Below are 17,647 nucleotides of genomic sequence, written 5' to 3' on the forward strand. Positions count from 1 at the left end.
AACCGAGAACCCTCGCATGGGTCCTACTCCTTGGACCGAAAACCCTTCTTCGGACCGCAAACCACCTCACCACAAACCCTTTTCTCGGTTGGAGCTTGGACCGAAATCAAGGTGATTTCGGTTGGACTTTTCGGCCGAAAACCCTTCTTATATATATGGTTTCACCTACAAACATACTTCATTTCTCACTATCTAAACCGAAAACACACTCATTTTGCTCTTAAGTAGCATCCGAGAATATTCAAATCTTCAAGCGAAATCCTTCAAATCTTCATAAATTCACCAAGAACACCACGAACACCAAGAAAAATATTCAAATCTTCAAGCTTGACCGAAAACTACCTGGACCGAGAACCACTAGACCGAAATCCTTTCTGACCGAGAACCCTTCCTTGACCGAAGACCGATTTCGGTCAGCACCGAAATCATCCTGTGAAGGATCCCACAATTGCACCAAAAACTCCCCTCTTGGACCTACTTTCATATCGGAAACACCTAGAATTCTTCCAAATAATTCCTAAGGCTTTTTGTAAGTATTTCTTACTTAAGTTAGTGTTATCTAAACACTTTAATTTATTATTTAAATTAATATTATATTAATTTGAATATGATATCGTGCATAACTATTATTAGGATACGACTACGCACACGGGTTCTAACCCAAGGATCATCGCTACCACTTTGTATCCAAACAAGAACGCACATTCGAGGTGAGTTCATACCCTACATTTTCACTATTTTCATTGTTTTTAGGGGGGGGGGGATACAAGTAAAACACAAGGACTCTTGTGTTAATATTCAAACGATTTCAAACCGTTACAAACCATTTGCAATTGTTTCAAATCGATTTATCGCTGCATTTGACCATAAAAATATTTTTATATATTTTGTTGAACCTTTTGTAACATGCTGAACAAAAGGGAACTTTATTCAAGTCTTTTATTACTATTGTACACATACTATTAAATTGCAAAGGATTTCAGTTCAATACAGAGCATACATTTAAACTATAATAGGTATAGTTTGGGAAACACTACACTATTATACAAGCTCAAGAATGTTATACATAAACAAGTATGGAAACTATAATGGGTATAGTTTATGGAACATTACTCTATTTCACCATTTCAAGGATACCTTATTAAGTAATTATTCAAGTATAATTATTTTACATTACAAAGTACACTACTACAAGGTAATAGATACAGTTTCAAGTACAAGAGAATTGGTTAATACAGGGTTGTGAGGCACTACTTCATTGTACCCATCAAGGTACAGGTTCAAGTCCTATAAATTATCACCAGAGTCTCCTGGAGGGAAAACGTGAATTTGTGTATAGATCTATACGGGACTGACAATCCCGCACCTGAACTGTTAGCTACAGTTAGACCGGCATGTCTGAGGTGACAAATGTCATAACATTCCGATGATCGAAGAACGTCGTAGAGGCCACTAGTCATATTAACATGATTATATGAAACTCACAATAGTATCAACTAAAACATTGTTTACGGGATTAACACTACTTCAAGGGTTTTATTTTAAATAATGAAACTACAGTACACTATTTTACACCACAGCTGGTGGATTCCAGGCATTCATACAAAATATTTTCATACAAACACCACTATGATACACTACTTTTCTAGTGTTGAGTACACTAGTACAACATACAATTTAGGGGAACATTCATGATATGGTTTTATTTATTAATGAGACTACAACACACTATTTCTGAGTACAATAACAAACATACATTTTGGTCTTAAGGCCTAAGACTACATTTCATTTACTATAGAAAATATTGGATTTTCTGGAGGAACATGATAACGTTTTTAAAAAGAACAATGACAAGCTTTCCATCACAAAAACATACTTATGAACTCACCAAATTAAATGTTGATACACTTTCTCCACACCGGTCTCCTTAGAGCTTCCAGATCTAACATTGGTTCGGGTACAGGTCCTGTGCTTTCAGTAGTATGGGCCCAATACTACATTCTACACCTACCTGTACATTCCCCAAGGCTTTACCTGTTAACTCTAGTTTTTCCTAAAACAAAACATATCTCACAACTACCGCATACTCAAATCCTAGGCTATCCTAAGATTTGCTTAGTCCCGTCAAACCAGATCCCAACAGACATAACACGTTGCCCTATGCATGCAAGTTATACATAAACAGAGCCACATAGACTTTCAAATAAGCTTCTACCCTAGACCACAATCCAAACAAGGAACAATAATAAGACAAAAATCATCATTCTAGGGCTATGCAATCCTAAACGTATACAAGGCTCTGATATCAACTTGTAACAACCCAAATTTCCAATAAAAATTTTCATTTTTAAATAACGAAACCATGTTCATAAAACAAAACATTCCAATCACATTTATTTTCAAAAATCCATGACATCAGATAAATTATTCAAAACATTAGAGTGTCCCAAACAAAACGCCAGAGAGTAGATGCTGCGCCATCAAGCCGAGCCCTTGCCTTAGATCCTGAAGTACCTGAAACAATCAACAAACTGTAAGCTAATGCTTAGTGATTTCCCCCATAGAATACCCCATATAATCCACATAATCACATAACTATATCAATCACATAAGCCATGTATATAAACATATAGGGATGTCGTGGACTCCCTCCAGGGTCTTACTCCATGATGTCGTGGGCTCCCCCAGAGTCTTATACCTATGTGTCATGGGCTCCCCCCATGGTTTTACGTGGAATGCCATGGGCTCCCCACATGGTCTGATATCCAAGTGCCACGGGCTCCCCTCATGGTCTTTACCTGGAATGTCAAGGGCTCCCCCACACGGTCTAATATCCAAGTGTCATGGGCTCCTCCCGAGGTCTTTCATGCAAGTATCACAGAAACAATAAGCATCCCACATAACACATAATCAACTAGTATACCACATATCACATAATCAACTAGTATACCACATATCATAAAATGGGTCGGCCTTGGTGCCTTCGACCCATTGGTATGGTAAGGAAACTCACCTCTCAAAATATGTTGAACTGGTAAGATCAATTCCCAAATCACAGCTCTGAACTCAACTGCCTACAACCACCTTGTGACTAACTTCATCAAAATCCAAAAATACCAAAGATACCTTTAAGGTCAAGCTTGGTCAACCATGGTCAAAGTCAGAGCCAACAGTCAAGGTCAACAGTCTATTTTGACCCAACTTGTCGAGTGCACTTGCTAACTCGTCGAGTTCCTTCGGTCCTTAGAAAACCGGGAAAAACCCTAGGCAACTCGCCGAGTTGACAAGACAACTCATCGAGTTTTCTTAGTGTCCAGAAGATCGGGGAAAACCCGGGCCAACTCGCCGAGTTGGAAAGGAAACTCGTCGAGTTTACATAGTCTTAACTCATTCAGCCACTTTCTAAGCGAGTCTAAAGCTCCAAACTATAGATCTGATCCCATAGGGCTGAAATACCACGTAAAGTTGCTAACTTTACGTCCATGCATGACATTAAGGGGGCTAAAACACTCAAACATAGCTTATTAAGGAATTTAGAGCATGAAGGAGGGCCAAGACTTGATAAGGTTGGCAACTTTAAGTCCATGGAGGCCATGAGATGTCCAGATCTGAAACCATAGCTTCATAACATTCTCAATTCCAAGAATGGTCCCAAAATAAGCTAATAATGGCCATAAACTTTCAAGAGAAGAGATCTAGCAAAGGGATGATCAAGATAACGACTGTATACCTCCAAATGGTTGCAACAACACTGAAAATCCCGGATCTAAAGCTTCTCCCTTCAACTTTGCACCACCAACTTCACACTTCTTCGAGAAAAGCACCAAAGAACACTCTTTAAGCTCTCACACACTCAAAATGGGGGAAGAGGCACAATTAGAGTTTTCTATGGACTTAGGGGACGATGAGGGAGGCTACTAATGGGTCATAAGGTCTTTAAATAGGGTGCAAACCCTAAAAATTAGGGTTTTCCTTTCCAGCGTCTACTCGTCGAGTTGGGGCTCCCCAACTCGTCGAGTTGAATCCTTGATCCGCATCCAATTAAATCCCTACACGACAAGTTGGAGCTCCCCAACTCGTCGAGTTCCAGCCTAAAACCCTAAAAATGTTGAGAACTGAATAATATTTGGACCAAGCATTACACATCACCTCATTCCGCATTATTATGATTACTCTAATGTTTGTGATGTATTTGATACACTTTGTTCCACTATGGTCTTATATTGATGTCTTGGGATAATGGTTTTATAAATTTAAAAACGAACTTTTTTAGTCTAAATTTTTGGGATGTTTCAAAAGGGGTGTTCCATTCTCGATATGTATCTAAAAGAAACAAGAAAGAAAGAGATGGATTCAACTCCAGTTCCAAACGAGAAACAAATCCGAAGAAATATGGCCATGGATTTGAAATGTGTTGTCATCGTCGAACAATCTAGGGTTTGTCATAACCTGAATCACCGTCGGTTGCACCACCTCGTACCTCAAATCTAAGATAGTCGTCGCCTAAGTTTTCGAGTCGTCGCCTGTTTCATGACGGATTTTACTTTGGGGTCTCGGATTGAACACCACCACTACCTGTAATCTCTGCTTCCGTCATGTGTCCCCACCGCAATTGGAGTTCGACCTCCGGTTTCAGGAGGTTGTACGTGGTGTGTCTGACCGGTGTTTGTTAGACTGATTTTAAGTCGACTCAGGAAGAGAATCGGTGGTGAAGCGGAGGTGGTAAGGTGAGTCTGGAACGAGAATGTGGTGGAGGTGGAAAAGTCACCAATGAATCGCCTGGTGGTATTGATCGGAGGTGGGGAACTTTCTAGTGATTTTTGAGAAAGGGACATTAGAGAAAGGGAAGGGGAGAGTGGTTAGGTGGAGATTATTATTTTTTATTTTATTTTATTTATTTATTTATTTATTTATTTTTTCAAGTTTAAAAATGATTAAAGAATAAAAGAAAACTAAAAAAGAAAATATTAAGGGCAAAATAGACTTTTTATGTCAAAAGGGATGAAGTGTGCAACTTTTAAATAAATGAGGGACGGTCCGAGTTAATTTTTGAAGATAGGCACTAAACATGCTTTTGGGCATCTGTATGTACCATGTACCACCAGGGACGAACGGTGTAATTTACCCATTAGAAAAACGTGGGGTGGGGTTGGGATATAATGAGGTTTTTTATATTTTAAATTAATAAATAATAATAAAGTTTTAAAAAAATAATATGGGTAATATAGTCAGTTTCGATGTAGCAGGGACAAAAGACGCAACAAAATCAAATAGTAGGGACCGTTCGAGTTAAAAAAACAAAGTTAGGGACCAACAATACATATTACTCTAAACCATAGGGACCATTTGTGAAATTTAATCTTTCTGGCCTACACATTACACATTTCGTATTTTCAACATCATCTAGACATTTTTCTAAACAACAGTTTTTCACACCGACCTCTATCCATTGATGTAGCACTGGATTGCTTGGGACAACATTTGTAAATCCATGAAGGAGGATGAGTTGGTAATTAGACAGGAAGTTGCATGCCAAACTTTGAATCCAATGATTTAATGATTTCATGTATTGGGATCCAAAAGAAGTGACACAAATAAATATCAGTTAATGGTTAACTGCTTATCACAATAAAATAGAAGTAGACAAACCACATGTAACATGAATAAGCATCACCTAAAGGTGTCGTACCTGTTGTGATGAAAGAATAGTTTCATGACTTGGTCTTTGACATATGATGATGCTTCAGAACCACCATGGCCATCGAAATCACTTTGTTGCGTGTTAGAACTCTGCCAATCAATTTAAAATAATAAATCGGCATTTAAAAAAAATGATTCTTACTCCATCATCAACTACAATTGGTCTTCCAAGGCGATTCAACTCAACTTCCGTCTCTTTAAAACATTTATTTATCAGGGAAATAATTCTCGGTATTTTTGCTTTAATTATAGATTCCAAATGCTATTAATAAAATCATCCAAAAAAATAATGATATTATAAGTCATTGATTTTAAAGAAGAAAATATCAAAATGACCTTACCTGTAAGAGAAGCTTTGGTAGATATTCTGAACCCATTTTACTCACCAGGTGTCCATAATCAGTATTTGCATGTATAAAAATACTCCTGTTCCATTCACCTTGCGTATATCATATCAGTATTTTTTATAATATCAGCTTCTGATCTGTTCATAGTTCCCACCCATGGATGATTTAGACGATAAGCTCTGCCTTCAAGAACCTTTGAAAATGGCAAGAATGTAATTAATTTTTTAAAATATAAGACAAACTTTGTAAAAAAGCAAACACCACATTTTTTGTAATCATCAAATACAGGGCAGTCTTCTCTATGTATAACTGAACATGAAAGAAGATTAGATACAAGTTAACCAAAACATAAAGTCTTATAAGATAGAGAAGGAAGCATACATTTCTACCTTCTTGTCAAGATCATACATCATTCGAACCACCTATCCTTCCATCCATGATTGAATAGCAAGCCGTTGAAATCAATCTAGTAAAATTTATAAAAAAAATTCAATAGTAAACTGAGACGATATGGAAATCCATGAATATTTAATTACTGATGTGAAATCGAAAAATTAGGGCTTACTTGTTCTGTGAAGATAGAATGACAAAAGACGGCTGATAGGTTGCCTACTATATCCGGTCAAAATGGTCAATCAAGAAAAACGACTAAAAATTCCATGATTCTATTGGAAAAAAATTTAAGTATATAATAGGGGATAAAAGATTAAACCACAAATTGACAAGAATTTTTAAATGCCTTTTTTCCGTGATTCTCCCAAAAATAACACAAAATGTACATAATATTGGATTATGGATAAAGGGTATTTTTGGAAACTTACAACCATACGAGGCATGAACCTTCCATAACAGCTAACATTCCGCCTTATCCTAGCTCTAAGTCTCTTTTCAAGCACAGGGTCAAAACCGTCATATAATCTCCATTGTTCATCTCTTTCTTGTCTAGTGCTAAGGCATCAAGACTATTCTCTTCACCTTCAATTCTTATCATGATCTTATAAGTAGCATTGATTTCATCTTTTGTCAATCTCCCCAGTCTCAAAAGCTGCTCCAACTTATCTCTTCCAAGTGAATGACCAGTAAAAGAGGCATGGGAACAAAACTTACCATCCCTAAAATTAAGAACCAAAGCAGCAAAATATTGGTCCCCAATTGAAAATTGAGTAGAGAAAAGAAAAACAAAACTTTACGCTGATCCTTCCGATATTAGTGAAGATAATGTTTGGATCGAGACACTTAACACACGACTCTAAACACACACACAGCTCACGAAAAACAAGAACACAAGGATGAACATGAGGGATTTAACGTGGTTCGGTCCTTCTCTGACCTACGTCCACCGGTAACTAGGAATTTACATTTCTTGGTGCTAATCTGCACTCTTTCTGTGTTACACTAGATACAAGTTTTACAAATGAAAGGAAGAAGCCTATTTATAATATTTTGAGTCGTAAGCCTTTTCTTCCATTCACATACATGTGAAATTGATAAGGCCACCATTGTTAAAATTCTGCAGCCGTAACAATTTTTCCATGTTCACATGAGAGTCCTTGTTTCCTGCCACTTCTTTTGACTAACCCAATGGCTTCACACTCAACAGATAATGTTGACAAATTGGGTTGACATTTTTGCTGCTATGAGCCAGTTGACTTCACTGTAGAGACGAACTGAGGAAGCGGTAAAATCGATTTGAAAAAACCTTTGCTATAAAAATGAAGAAAAATAAACAAAATACCTACTTCCTTCCATTCATGACCGAATGAAGCCTCTACATGCTTCAATCTTCAATCTATGGTTGAATGACAACCCATATGTTGAAATCAATCTACTAAAGAAAAAAAAATCAATACAAAGTTGAAACAATAAAGGTTCGTTATTCACAACTTCTAAACAATCATCATGGCTCTCATTTAACAAAGCCTTTCGTTTAGATCTGTCCATGAATCTATGTATTCTTCCCTGATTTATCATATCAGAAAGAAGGAACACTTCGATCTTTGTATGTTATAAAAGGGAATAAAAAGAACCGACTTCTCTGCTGCAACTAACCTCATGTTCAACAGCCGAGTTTTCTGCTGCAACTAACCTGATGTTCAACAGCCTCACTAATATGCAGAGCTAGCTGAACCACCGTAGCGCCACCCTAACATGCACCGATCATCAAGTCATCAACAGACCCATTAACTTGTGCGTTGCAATTATTACCATCATATAATCAGGTAACTGGTCGAATTATGGAGCATAAGCCCCTCGATTCCTACCTTCCCTGCATGAATTGTGCTCTGAATATAAGAATGATAAATACATGACCGACCAGACAACACTCTTCAAGTTTAAAATTGATATTAATCGAACATTAGATCGAACACCTGGCGTGCCAAATGAAATATAGTTTGAAGTAACAAAATCGTACCTTTAATGGATTGGAAGTATCTAGAAGGCGAGAAAACTGCCGACATGAGATTCTATAAGAGGAATTACAACACATACCTAAAGAAGAAACAGAGACCGCCAAGAGCAGACGAAGATAGACGCGGAGGCAAAATAGAAACGCAAAGAAGAGAGAAGAGGAAGGAAAAGTAAAGAAGAAAGGAGAATAAAGAAAACAGAAATGAACCGTATTGGAGGACAATGGCGGCAACCGGCTTTGAGGAAGAGAAGATAACGATGAGAAATTCTATGACGGTTTGTGCGAGAAAAGGCGAAGTAGAAGTTTCAGTGGCAAAATAAGAATGACAAATACTTCCGTGTGCAAATAAGAAAGTGAGAAAAGGTAACGTGCAAATAAGAAAGTGAGAAAAGGTAACTGTAGCTGAGGTTTGAGAATTAATAGTATATACGAACATTTTTTTACATAATTTTTTATGGGTCGATGCAAATTCAATTACATATAAAAAGTAAATAAACTAATATTATTTTTGAAAATAAAAACTTTACTTATAGAACTTCTTAATTGAGAATATCATTAGAAAAACTTCGTCGTAAAAAAATCTTCTAAGTAGGTTTTCAAATTTTAAAGACTTTATCTGAAATTGTTTTTGAAAAAAGCTCAAAACTTTAAAGACTTTATTGTATGTGCACTAGATTGCTACGCGTTCCTGCTGCCACCAATGAAACCATATCATAAATATGATCGACACTGGCATATAAACATAAACTTCAAACAGATCAACCAAAACAAATGGCGACCACAATTGCGGAGCTGGTATTCATCCCTGCACCTGGGGTTGGTCATATCATGTCCACCATCGAGATCGCCAAACTACTTGTGAGTCGAGATCACCACCTCTCTATCACCGTCCTTATAATAAAGCCGCTTCCTAATCCTACCTTCGGTTCTGGCTCAGGTATCACCACATACATAGATTCGTTATCTAAAAGCACCATGGATCGCATATCCTTCATTCAACTCCATCAAGACGAAACCCCACCAGTTATGGACTCCAAAGCTCCTGTGGCTTCCACTCAAGCATTTATCAATAGTCATTGCAAATACGTAAGAGACGTCGTGGCCGATATGATAAATAAACCTGGTTCAGGTCGGGTCGCAGGGTTCGTCGTTGACATGTTTTGCACGGCGATGATAGATGTTGCTAATGAGTTTAATGTTCCCACCTATGTTTTCTTCACTTCTAATACTGGTTTTCTTGGATTTATGTTCTATATCCAGACACTTTGTGATGATCATAAGAAAGACATTCTTGAATTAAGCAGCAGCTCAGATGCCATGATATCAATTCCGAGTTTTGTCAAACTGGTGCCCACGAAGGTCTTTCCAGCCACGATCCAGAGTAGAGAAGGGCTGGAGATTTTTCTGTTCTGTGCTCGGAAACTTAGAGAGGCGAAAGCCATCATGGTCAATACATTCATGGAACTGGAAACACACGCGATCAAGTCATTAATGGAAGACAGAACCATTCCGCCAGTGTATGCAGTGGGCCCAATACTCAACCTAGAAGGTGCTGCCGGAAACATGTCGGAAAATGATGTCATTAGGTGGTTGGACAGTCAACCTCCTTCTTCCGTGGTGTTCTTGTGTTTCGGGAGTATGGGATGTTTTGAGGAGGTCCAAGTAAAGGAGATAGCACATGCTTTACAGAGGAGTGGCTACCGTTTTGTTTGGTCCCTCCGTCGACCTCCGACTGATCAAACAACAAGAGCCCCAACTGATTATGAGGATCCAGCAACCATATTGCCGGAAGGATTCCTAGAACGCACTGCCGGAATCGGAAAAGTGACAGGGTGGGTCCCACAGGTAGCTTTGTTGGCTCATCATGCAGTAAGGGGGTTCGTATCTCATTGTGGGTGGAACTCTTTGTTGGAGAGTTTGTGGTTCGGTGTACCGTCGGCGACATGGCCGATCTACGCCGAGCAGCAGATTAATGCGTTTGAAATGGTGGTGGAGCTCGGATTGGCGGTGGAGATAAATTTGGATTATAAAAAGGATATGTTTAATCACGAGGTGGATGAGGTGATAGTCATGGCGGAGGAGATAGAAAGAGGAATAAGACGACTGATGGAGGATAACGACGTTAGAACCAAGGTTAAAGAGATAAGCGAGAAGAGCAGAGCGGCCGTGATAAACGGTGGTTCTTCGTATGCATCTGTTGACTATCTTATTCAAGACTTTGTAAGAAACATCTTCTGAGTTTCACTTTATTCGTTTATTGTGTTGCTCGACTTTCATTCTATAGTTATGATAAAAAGTATTCCTCTACATGTTAATTTTGAATATATATATATATATATATATATATATATATATATATATATATATATATATATATATATATATATATATATATATATATATATATATATATAAACGTCAACCACATATTTCTTATTTGCCGCTCCAATTCTTCAGCGTACCGGCAACAACCGGGTATGCCTAATCATAAATGATTATATGACAGAAAGATATAATCATATAGGATAATACATGTTCATACGTATATACCTAATCATAAATGATTATACATATATGTTTGTTCACAGATTGCGTAATCATAAATTATTATGACAGTTGGTGGCAGAAGATGTGATGGTGACAGAGGTGGCGGTAGTATAAGTAACGGAGGTGACGGTGGTGGGGTCGGCTGGTGTCAGAGGTGGTGGCGGTTATGGTGGTGGGGATGGTGGCGGAGGAGAAAGGAATGGGCGTCGTTGTATAATCATTTATGATTATACCAGGCCTGTCGCGCCGGTACGTCGGAGGCTTAGAGCGGCACATGTGAAATACGTGGTTGAGGATCTCAAGATCTCTATTTTATTTTTAATCTCAACGGAACCTCTCTCTCTCTCTCTCTCTCTCTCTCTCTCTATATATATATATATATATATATATATATATATATATATATGTATATATATATATATATATATATATATATATATATATATATATATATATATATCGTCTTTTTGCATTTAGGCTAGAGCAACATATTATTACCGGGTGACAAAAAACTCAAGAACGCAATATGGACAACATAAACCGTTCTTATATCATTTAAGGATAAAGAACCAGTTGGATTTCATTAAGCTTACAATCAAAAACTCACTACAAAAACTCTCAGAAATTACACTCAACCTAAATTAAAACGATCATACAAGATCTAGTGATTTTCAGTGAAAAATAACATCGAGAGTATAAAACTCTAACCCTAACTCTGTATACAAACGAAAGAAAAAAGAGAGCTATAAAATTTTGTGAGTCAATTATGAATCCATCAGCTGCAACAAAAGCTTTTATACTTCCAACACCAAATACGAACCATCCATGGATCAGAAAATCCGTGCGTTCTCATCTGATCTTTGTCTAAGTGTGAGCTGTAGTCCATCATTTCAATCACAAGTACAAGACTAACCCTTTGACCAACAATTGTTACACTTACAACATATCATCAAAGAAATAGAATTATACAAAGTTTACCCTCAATACAAAAAACTATTAACAACTTCAATTACAATAATTAATAAATAATGAGATTGAATACGCAAATATATAACATTCAACATCCTCCCTCAATCGGATCATTTATTTTTCCTTTTTAGTAAACACATCAACCAAGCCCATTTTATTTACCAAAAACTCATGTTGTTTTACGACTAAGGACTTGGTTAAAATATCGGCATTTTGATCTGAAGAAGAAATCTTAGTTAACTTGACAACACCATTTGAAAATTTTTTCTCTAACAAAGTGCATATAATTTCAAAATGTTTAGTTCGTTCATGAAATATAGGATTTAGAGCCAACTTGATAGTTGAATCATTATCACAATATGTTGAAACATGAAAATTGAACCTCTAGGAATCACTCAAGATCTGAAGTCAGCTGAGTGTAAGATAATTCCAAAATGAGTAGATGTTCCAAGATAAAAAGATCATTCCGAGATGTAGTGCAATTCCGATATTAGTTGTGTGTCCAAACAATTAATGCTTTTTGTCTTATTTATGATGTAACATTTCATAGAACTTTTCCTAATGTATCATATGGTTAACAGTTTGTCAAACACTGTGTATTATCCAGTCCTAAGAATGTTTCTTAGTTTGTACTGTGTACCTCCTTCAATTATAAAAGGAGTGGTTGTGTAGCATCCCGACTCCTACGTATAAAAATTTAAAGTTTATAGTCATGTTCTTAGACCTACTCGACGAGTTGGATGCCCCAACTCGTCGTGTAGAAACGATTCAGGCCGCGTGACTTTATAAGGTCCACTCGACGAGTTGGAGGACCCCAACTCGATGAGTAGGAGCTTGAAAATGAAACCCTAATTTCCAGGGTTTTGCACCCTATTTAAAGGGTCACTAGCCTCCCTCAGCCTCCCTTACCGTCCCTATTGAGCTCAGAAAAATCCTAATCTCGCCTACTCTCCATTCTTGTGTGTTAAGAAGCTTGGAAGGTGGATTTTGTGAAGAAGGCTTGAAGTCTAAGGAGCTTGGAGCAAAGAGAAGCTTGTTGTAACATCCCAAAAACACAGTCTGAAAATTTCGTTTAATTTAATAATAAAAACCATAGTCGATAAACATCATATAAAAATCATAAGCAATGTATCTCAAAATATTATAACAACTGTCAAGTATATCAGAGTATAAACATCCCAGGCTGAACAAATGGTGTGTGCACTGTAATCTTCCCGAGCTCCTCTTTTGAAAAATGAGTACCTGAAACCAAAACTGAAAACTGTAAGCACGAAGCTTAGTGAGTCTCCCCAACTACCACATACCATACAATAACATATAAAGCACATACTGGGCCTCACCCACTGCATCAGACCGAAGTCCGGAAACTGCATCGGACCGAAGTCCGGAACTAACCAGGGCCTTTCCCTCTGCATCGGACCAAAGTCCGGAAACTGCATCGGACCGAAGTCCGGAACTAACCAGGGCCTTGCCCTCTGCATCGGACCGAAGTCCGGAACTGACTGAACATAGCATAACATAATCGTAACTACTAGCATAAACACAGATACTGCATACTGCATCGAACAAAAGTCCAGAACACATAACACAAAGTCATACTTGAATCACAAAGACATCAAGCACACTGAACTACTGCATCAGACCGAAGTCTGGAACTGACTGAACATGATCATGACATATAATATGAACACATATACTGCATACTGCATCGGACCCTAGTTTGGAACACATAACACATACCATGCCTGTATCACAAAGACACCAAGCATATTGAACTACTGCATCGGACTAAAGTCCGAAACTACTGCTAACTTAAACGGGCCGGCATTGTGGCCGTAGACCCGTTCCTACTGAAAGGAAACTCACCTCGTAAAGCTGGTTGACGAGATGCTAGATCTGAAACTGCCTGACTGCTGCTCCGGAACTCCTCGGCTACATATCCCATAAACACTAAATCAGATACTGATAACTAAACTCAGGGTAAAATGACTATTATACCCCTAGTCAAAGTCAACTTCCTGGTTGACTCTACTCGCCGAGTCCTACTATGAACTCGCCGAGTTCCCGGATTCACACCTCTCTAACTCGTGACTCGACTCGCCGAGTCGGGACGTGGACTCGCCAAGTCCCTCTACTTCCAGATCCTTGTTCTAACTCACTGAGTCCTCTTCCACTCGCTGATTCAACTCAAAATTCCAGAATCGAAGAAATCGGGAGGATTTGCGCTCCGACTCGCCGAGTCCAAGAACAACTCGTCGAGTCCTATGCATGTCCTCACTAAACAGTTGATTCTAATCGATTTCAGTGCATCCAATTCATAGATCGGGGTTCCTAGGACTGATTTCACACGTAAAGTTTCTAACTTTACGTTCATGCATGCTCAAGATAAGCTAAAATGCCCATTAAGGAGTTAAAAGAGGGGATCTAGGTTTGGAATGGGTGCTTAGCTCAATAAAGGTGGCAACCTTGAGCTTAAGGAGTCCTGAAATGCTTAGATCTGAAACCCATTCGACTTAACTACCCATAAATCAACCTCAAGGTCTAGAAAAGGCTCAAAAACCACACTAGCAAGCATTTTAAGGAGATCTACATGATGACTAGCCAAGATTCGAGCTTTATACCTTAATGGATGCTGGAATGACACAATAAACTCAGATCTTCTTTGCTTCTCTTGAGAACTCCTCTTCTTTCTTCTTCTTCTAACTTCAAAATGTACCAAAAACCTCCACAAAATGAGAAATATTCCAAAGGAAGGCTAGGGTTTAGTGAGGGACGTTCTGAGGGTGATGGAGGCTGGTTTGGGGCGCATACTATCGTTTAAATAGGGTGCAAACCCTTGAAATTAGGGTTTCATCCAGACTGGCGGACTCGCCGAGTTGCCAACTTAAATCGCGTGATCATCCCGTCTCTACTCGACGAGTCGGGCTACAGACTCGTCGAGTACCCCTTAAGAAAGTGAAAATTACTTTATTAAATCACATACCAGAAATGGGGCGTTACAAATCTCCCCCACTTATCTTAGACTTCGTCCTCGAAGTCTGCTGCTGCGGAATCTATGAATATCTCTGGATAATGCTCCCTCATCTCCTCCTCAGTCTCCCACGTCCACTCTGAACCCTTTCGGTGCTGCCACTGCACCTTCACTAACTGAACCACCTTGTTCCTCAAGGTCTTCGTCTTCCGATCCAAAATCGTAACTGGTCTCTCGATATAATTCAGGCTGTGATCAACCTGAATATCCTCCAAGGGTACAACTGTTGACTCGTCTACCAAACACTTCCTCAACTGAGAAACATGGAAAGTGTTGTGGATCTGGCTAAGCCCTGCTGGAAGATCCAACCGATAAGCAACCCGACCCACCCGGGCCAAAACCCTAAAAGGACCAATAAACCTGGGCCCAGCTTGCCCCTCTTCCGGAACCTGATAACACCCTTCCAGGGTGATACCTTCAGGAGGACCATATCGCCCACCTGAAACTCCAAGTCCGAACGCCTCCTGTCGGCGTAACTCTTCTGCCGACTCTGCGCAATCTGCAATCTGCTACTGACCTGCTGGATCAACTCTGTAGTCTTGAGCACCACCTCGGTACTCCCGATGACTCGCTGACCGACCTCGCCCCAACAAATCGGGGTCCTACACTTTCTCCCGTAGAGCATCTCGAAAGGAGGGCGGTGAATACTAGCGTGGTAACTGTTGTTATACGAAAATTCCACTAATGGAAGATACGTATCCTAACTGCCACCAAAATCTAGGACACATGCCCGAAGCATGTCCTCGAGAGTCTGAATCGTCCTCTCGATCTGCCCGTCCGTCTGGGGGTGGAAAGCGGTGCTAAAATGAAGACGAGTCCCCATCTCGTCATGAAAGCGCTTCCAAAATCTGGAAGTAAAACGGACGTCTCGGTCTGATACTACTGATACGGGTACCCCATGTCGTGCCACTACCTCGCGCACATAGATATCGGCTAGCTTCTCGGCCGATATGCTCTCCTGAATCGGTATGAAATGCGCGTTCTTGGTCAGCCGATCCACTATGACCCAAATCGAGTCAACTCCACGTGCGGTCCTGGGAAGCTTAGTGATGAAATCCATAGTGATATCCTCCCATTTCCACACAGGGATGTCTAAATGCTGCATCTTGCCGTGGGGTCTCTGGTGTTCTGCCTTGACCTTCCTGCAGGTCAGGCATCTCTCTACGTACCAGGCTACGTCCCGCTTCATGCAGGGCCACCAATAGTCGGGTCGAAGATCTCTATACATCTTCGTCGCCCCTGGATGGATGGAGAACCGAGACTTGTGGGCCTTATCCATCAGTACCTGCCCTACTCCTCCCCAGTACGGTACCAAACTCTCCCATGAAGGGTCAACAATCCTCGACTATCATAGTCAAAGGAAGCTACTCGGCCCACAATCCTCTCACACTTCTGCCTCCCCTCCTTCAGGCCCTCAACCTGTGCCTCTCTGATCTGCTCCCACTAGAAAAACAAAATCACAGATCCAGTTATCCTTGTGATTCACTTATACTGGCCAAAACTCAGATAATCCTGCTGTAAGTGACTTAGCATATCCCAAGTTGTCTGTGACTCTAACCATACATGAAATCCCACAATACCATTACTGCTTGAGACACTGAACTGCCCGAAACACTGAACTGTCTGAACACTGAACTGCCCGAAACACTGAACTGTCTGAACACTGAACTGCCCGAAACACTGAACTGCCTGAAACTGTATGCTGCCACATGGCTGCTTCCCAACATCTACTGAGACCTACCTGGTCTCAATTTTCCGCCAATCATCTGAAATATCGGGTTCCAGCCCAACTGCGGAGCCAAAGGACTCCCTGCTTAGCCGCCTCGCACGACTTCTGAATGAAATCCTTCTATGGATCTAGTTGCTACTAACTATCTTGTCACTGTGGCGCTAACGGCCTTCTGATCTAACTGATTGAGTCCATACGTCAAATCCTGACGTCACCAAACCCAAGGCTAAAAGTGATTGCTACATGACCATCGGTAGCCTCATGTCATAAATGACCTTAAGCAGTCCACTGCCTCCTTGCTCTCATAGCTATAGTGGCGCTTCTACAGTCTTATCACTGGCTTAACCAGGTCTAACCCGTCTGGGTAATTCCAAAATCCAATCCGTGGATTTCCATCTCCTCACTGCTACATCTGAACTGGTGGGTACTACTGTTCTTTCCGCATCCTAACAACGCACTCACGCTATCTACCAACCTAGTGAATGCTACGGCTACACCCGCAGACTTACAACACTCTATCACCATCTGGGTGCTAGTGAATGCTACGGCTACTCCCGCAGACTTACAACATTCTAATACTATCTACCAACCAAGTGAATACTACGGCTACATCCGCAGTCTTACAACTCTCTATCTCTATCTGACCGCTAGTGAATGTTACGGCTACACCCATAGGCTTACTACACTCTAACACCATCTGGCTGCTAGTGAATGCTACGGCTACACCCGCAGACTTATAACACTCTAACACTATCTGGCTGCTGGTGAATGCTACGGCTACACCCGCAGACTTATAACACTCTAACACTATCTGGCTGCTGGTGAATGCTACGGCTACACCCGCAGACTTACGACACTCTCCATACTATCTGACTGCTAGTGAATGCTACGGCTACACCCGCAGACTTACAACA

The 17,647-nt window shown here is 40.0% G+C and overlaps 1 protein-coding gene and 1 long non-coding RNA gene across 18 annotated transcripts; one reads left to right on the forward strand and one right to left on the reverse strand.

The window, feature by feature from the left end:
• Positions 1 to 5,289: 5,289 nt before the first annotated feature.
• LOC145167591 (uncharacterized) lies at positions 5,290 to 8,860 on the reverse strand. 15 transcript variants are annotated; one of them, XR_013741277.1, is made up of 8 exons: positions 8,461 to 8,856; positions 7,787 to 8,313; positions 6,869 to 7,714; positions 6,613 to 6,656; positions 6,429 to 6,513; positions 6,042 to 6,240; positions 5,690 to 5,790; positions 5,290 to 5,537 (listed from the first exon to the last, which is right to left on the reverse strand). It is a non-coding gene; the product is annotated as an uncharacterized LOC145167591 (long non-coding RNA). The 15 variants fall into 15 exon arrangements; XR_013741276.1 differs by having other exon boundaries at positions 6,613 to 6,659; XR_013741279.1 differs by having other exon boundaries at positions 6,437 to 6,513; positions 6,613 to 7,714; positions 8,461 to 8,859.
• A 333-nt stretch (positions 8,861 to 9,193) lies between these two features.
• Positions 9,194 to 11,158, forward strand: LOC145167590 (anthocyanidin 3-O-glucosyltransferase 2-like). 3 transcript variants are annotated; one of them, XM_079086831.1, is made up of 3 exons: positions 9,216 to 9,315; positions 9,395 to 10,677; positions 11,074 to 11,158. In XM_079086831.1, the coding sequence occupies exons 2-3, from the start codon at positions 9,433 to 9,435 to the stop codon at positions 11,116 to 11,118; spliced, it is 1,290 nt and encodes a 429-aa protein (XP_078942957.1). In that variant the 5' UTR covers positions 9,216 to 9,315; positions 9,395 to 9,432; the 3' UTR covers positions 11,119 to 11,158. The 3 variants fall into 3 exon arrangements, with proteins under 3 accessions (XP_078942954.1, XP_078942955.1, XP_078942957.1); XM_079086828.1 differs by having other exon boundaries at positions 9,194 to 10,677; positions 11,074 to 11,157; XM_079086829.1 differs by having other exon boundaries at positions 9,194 to 10,677; positions 11,046 to 11,127.
• Positions 11,159 to 17,647: the final 6,489 nt, after the last annotated feature.

The sequence above is a fragment of the Lactuca virosa genome, chromosome 3, assembly GCF_052849685.1.
Source record: "Lactuca virosa cultivar CGN04683 chromosome 3, Lactuca_virosa_CGN04683_v6, whole genome shotgun sequence".
NCBI lineage: Eukaryota > Viridiplantae > Streptophyta > Magnoliopsida > Asterales > Asteraceae > Lactuca > Lactuca virosa.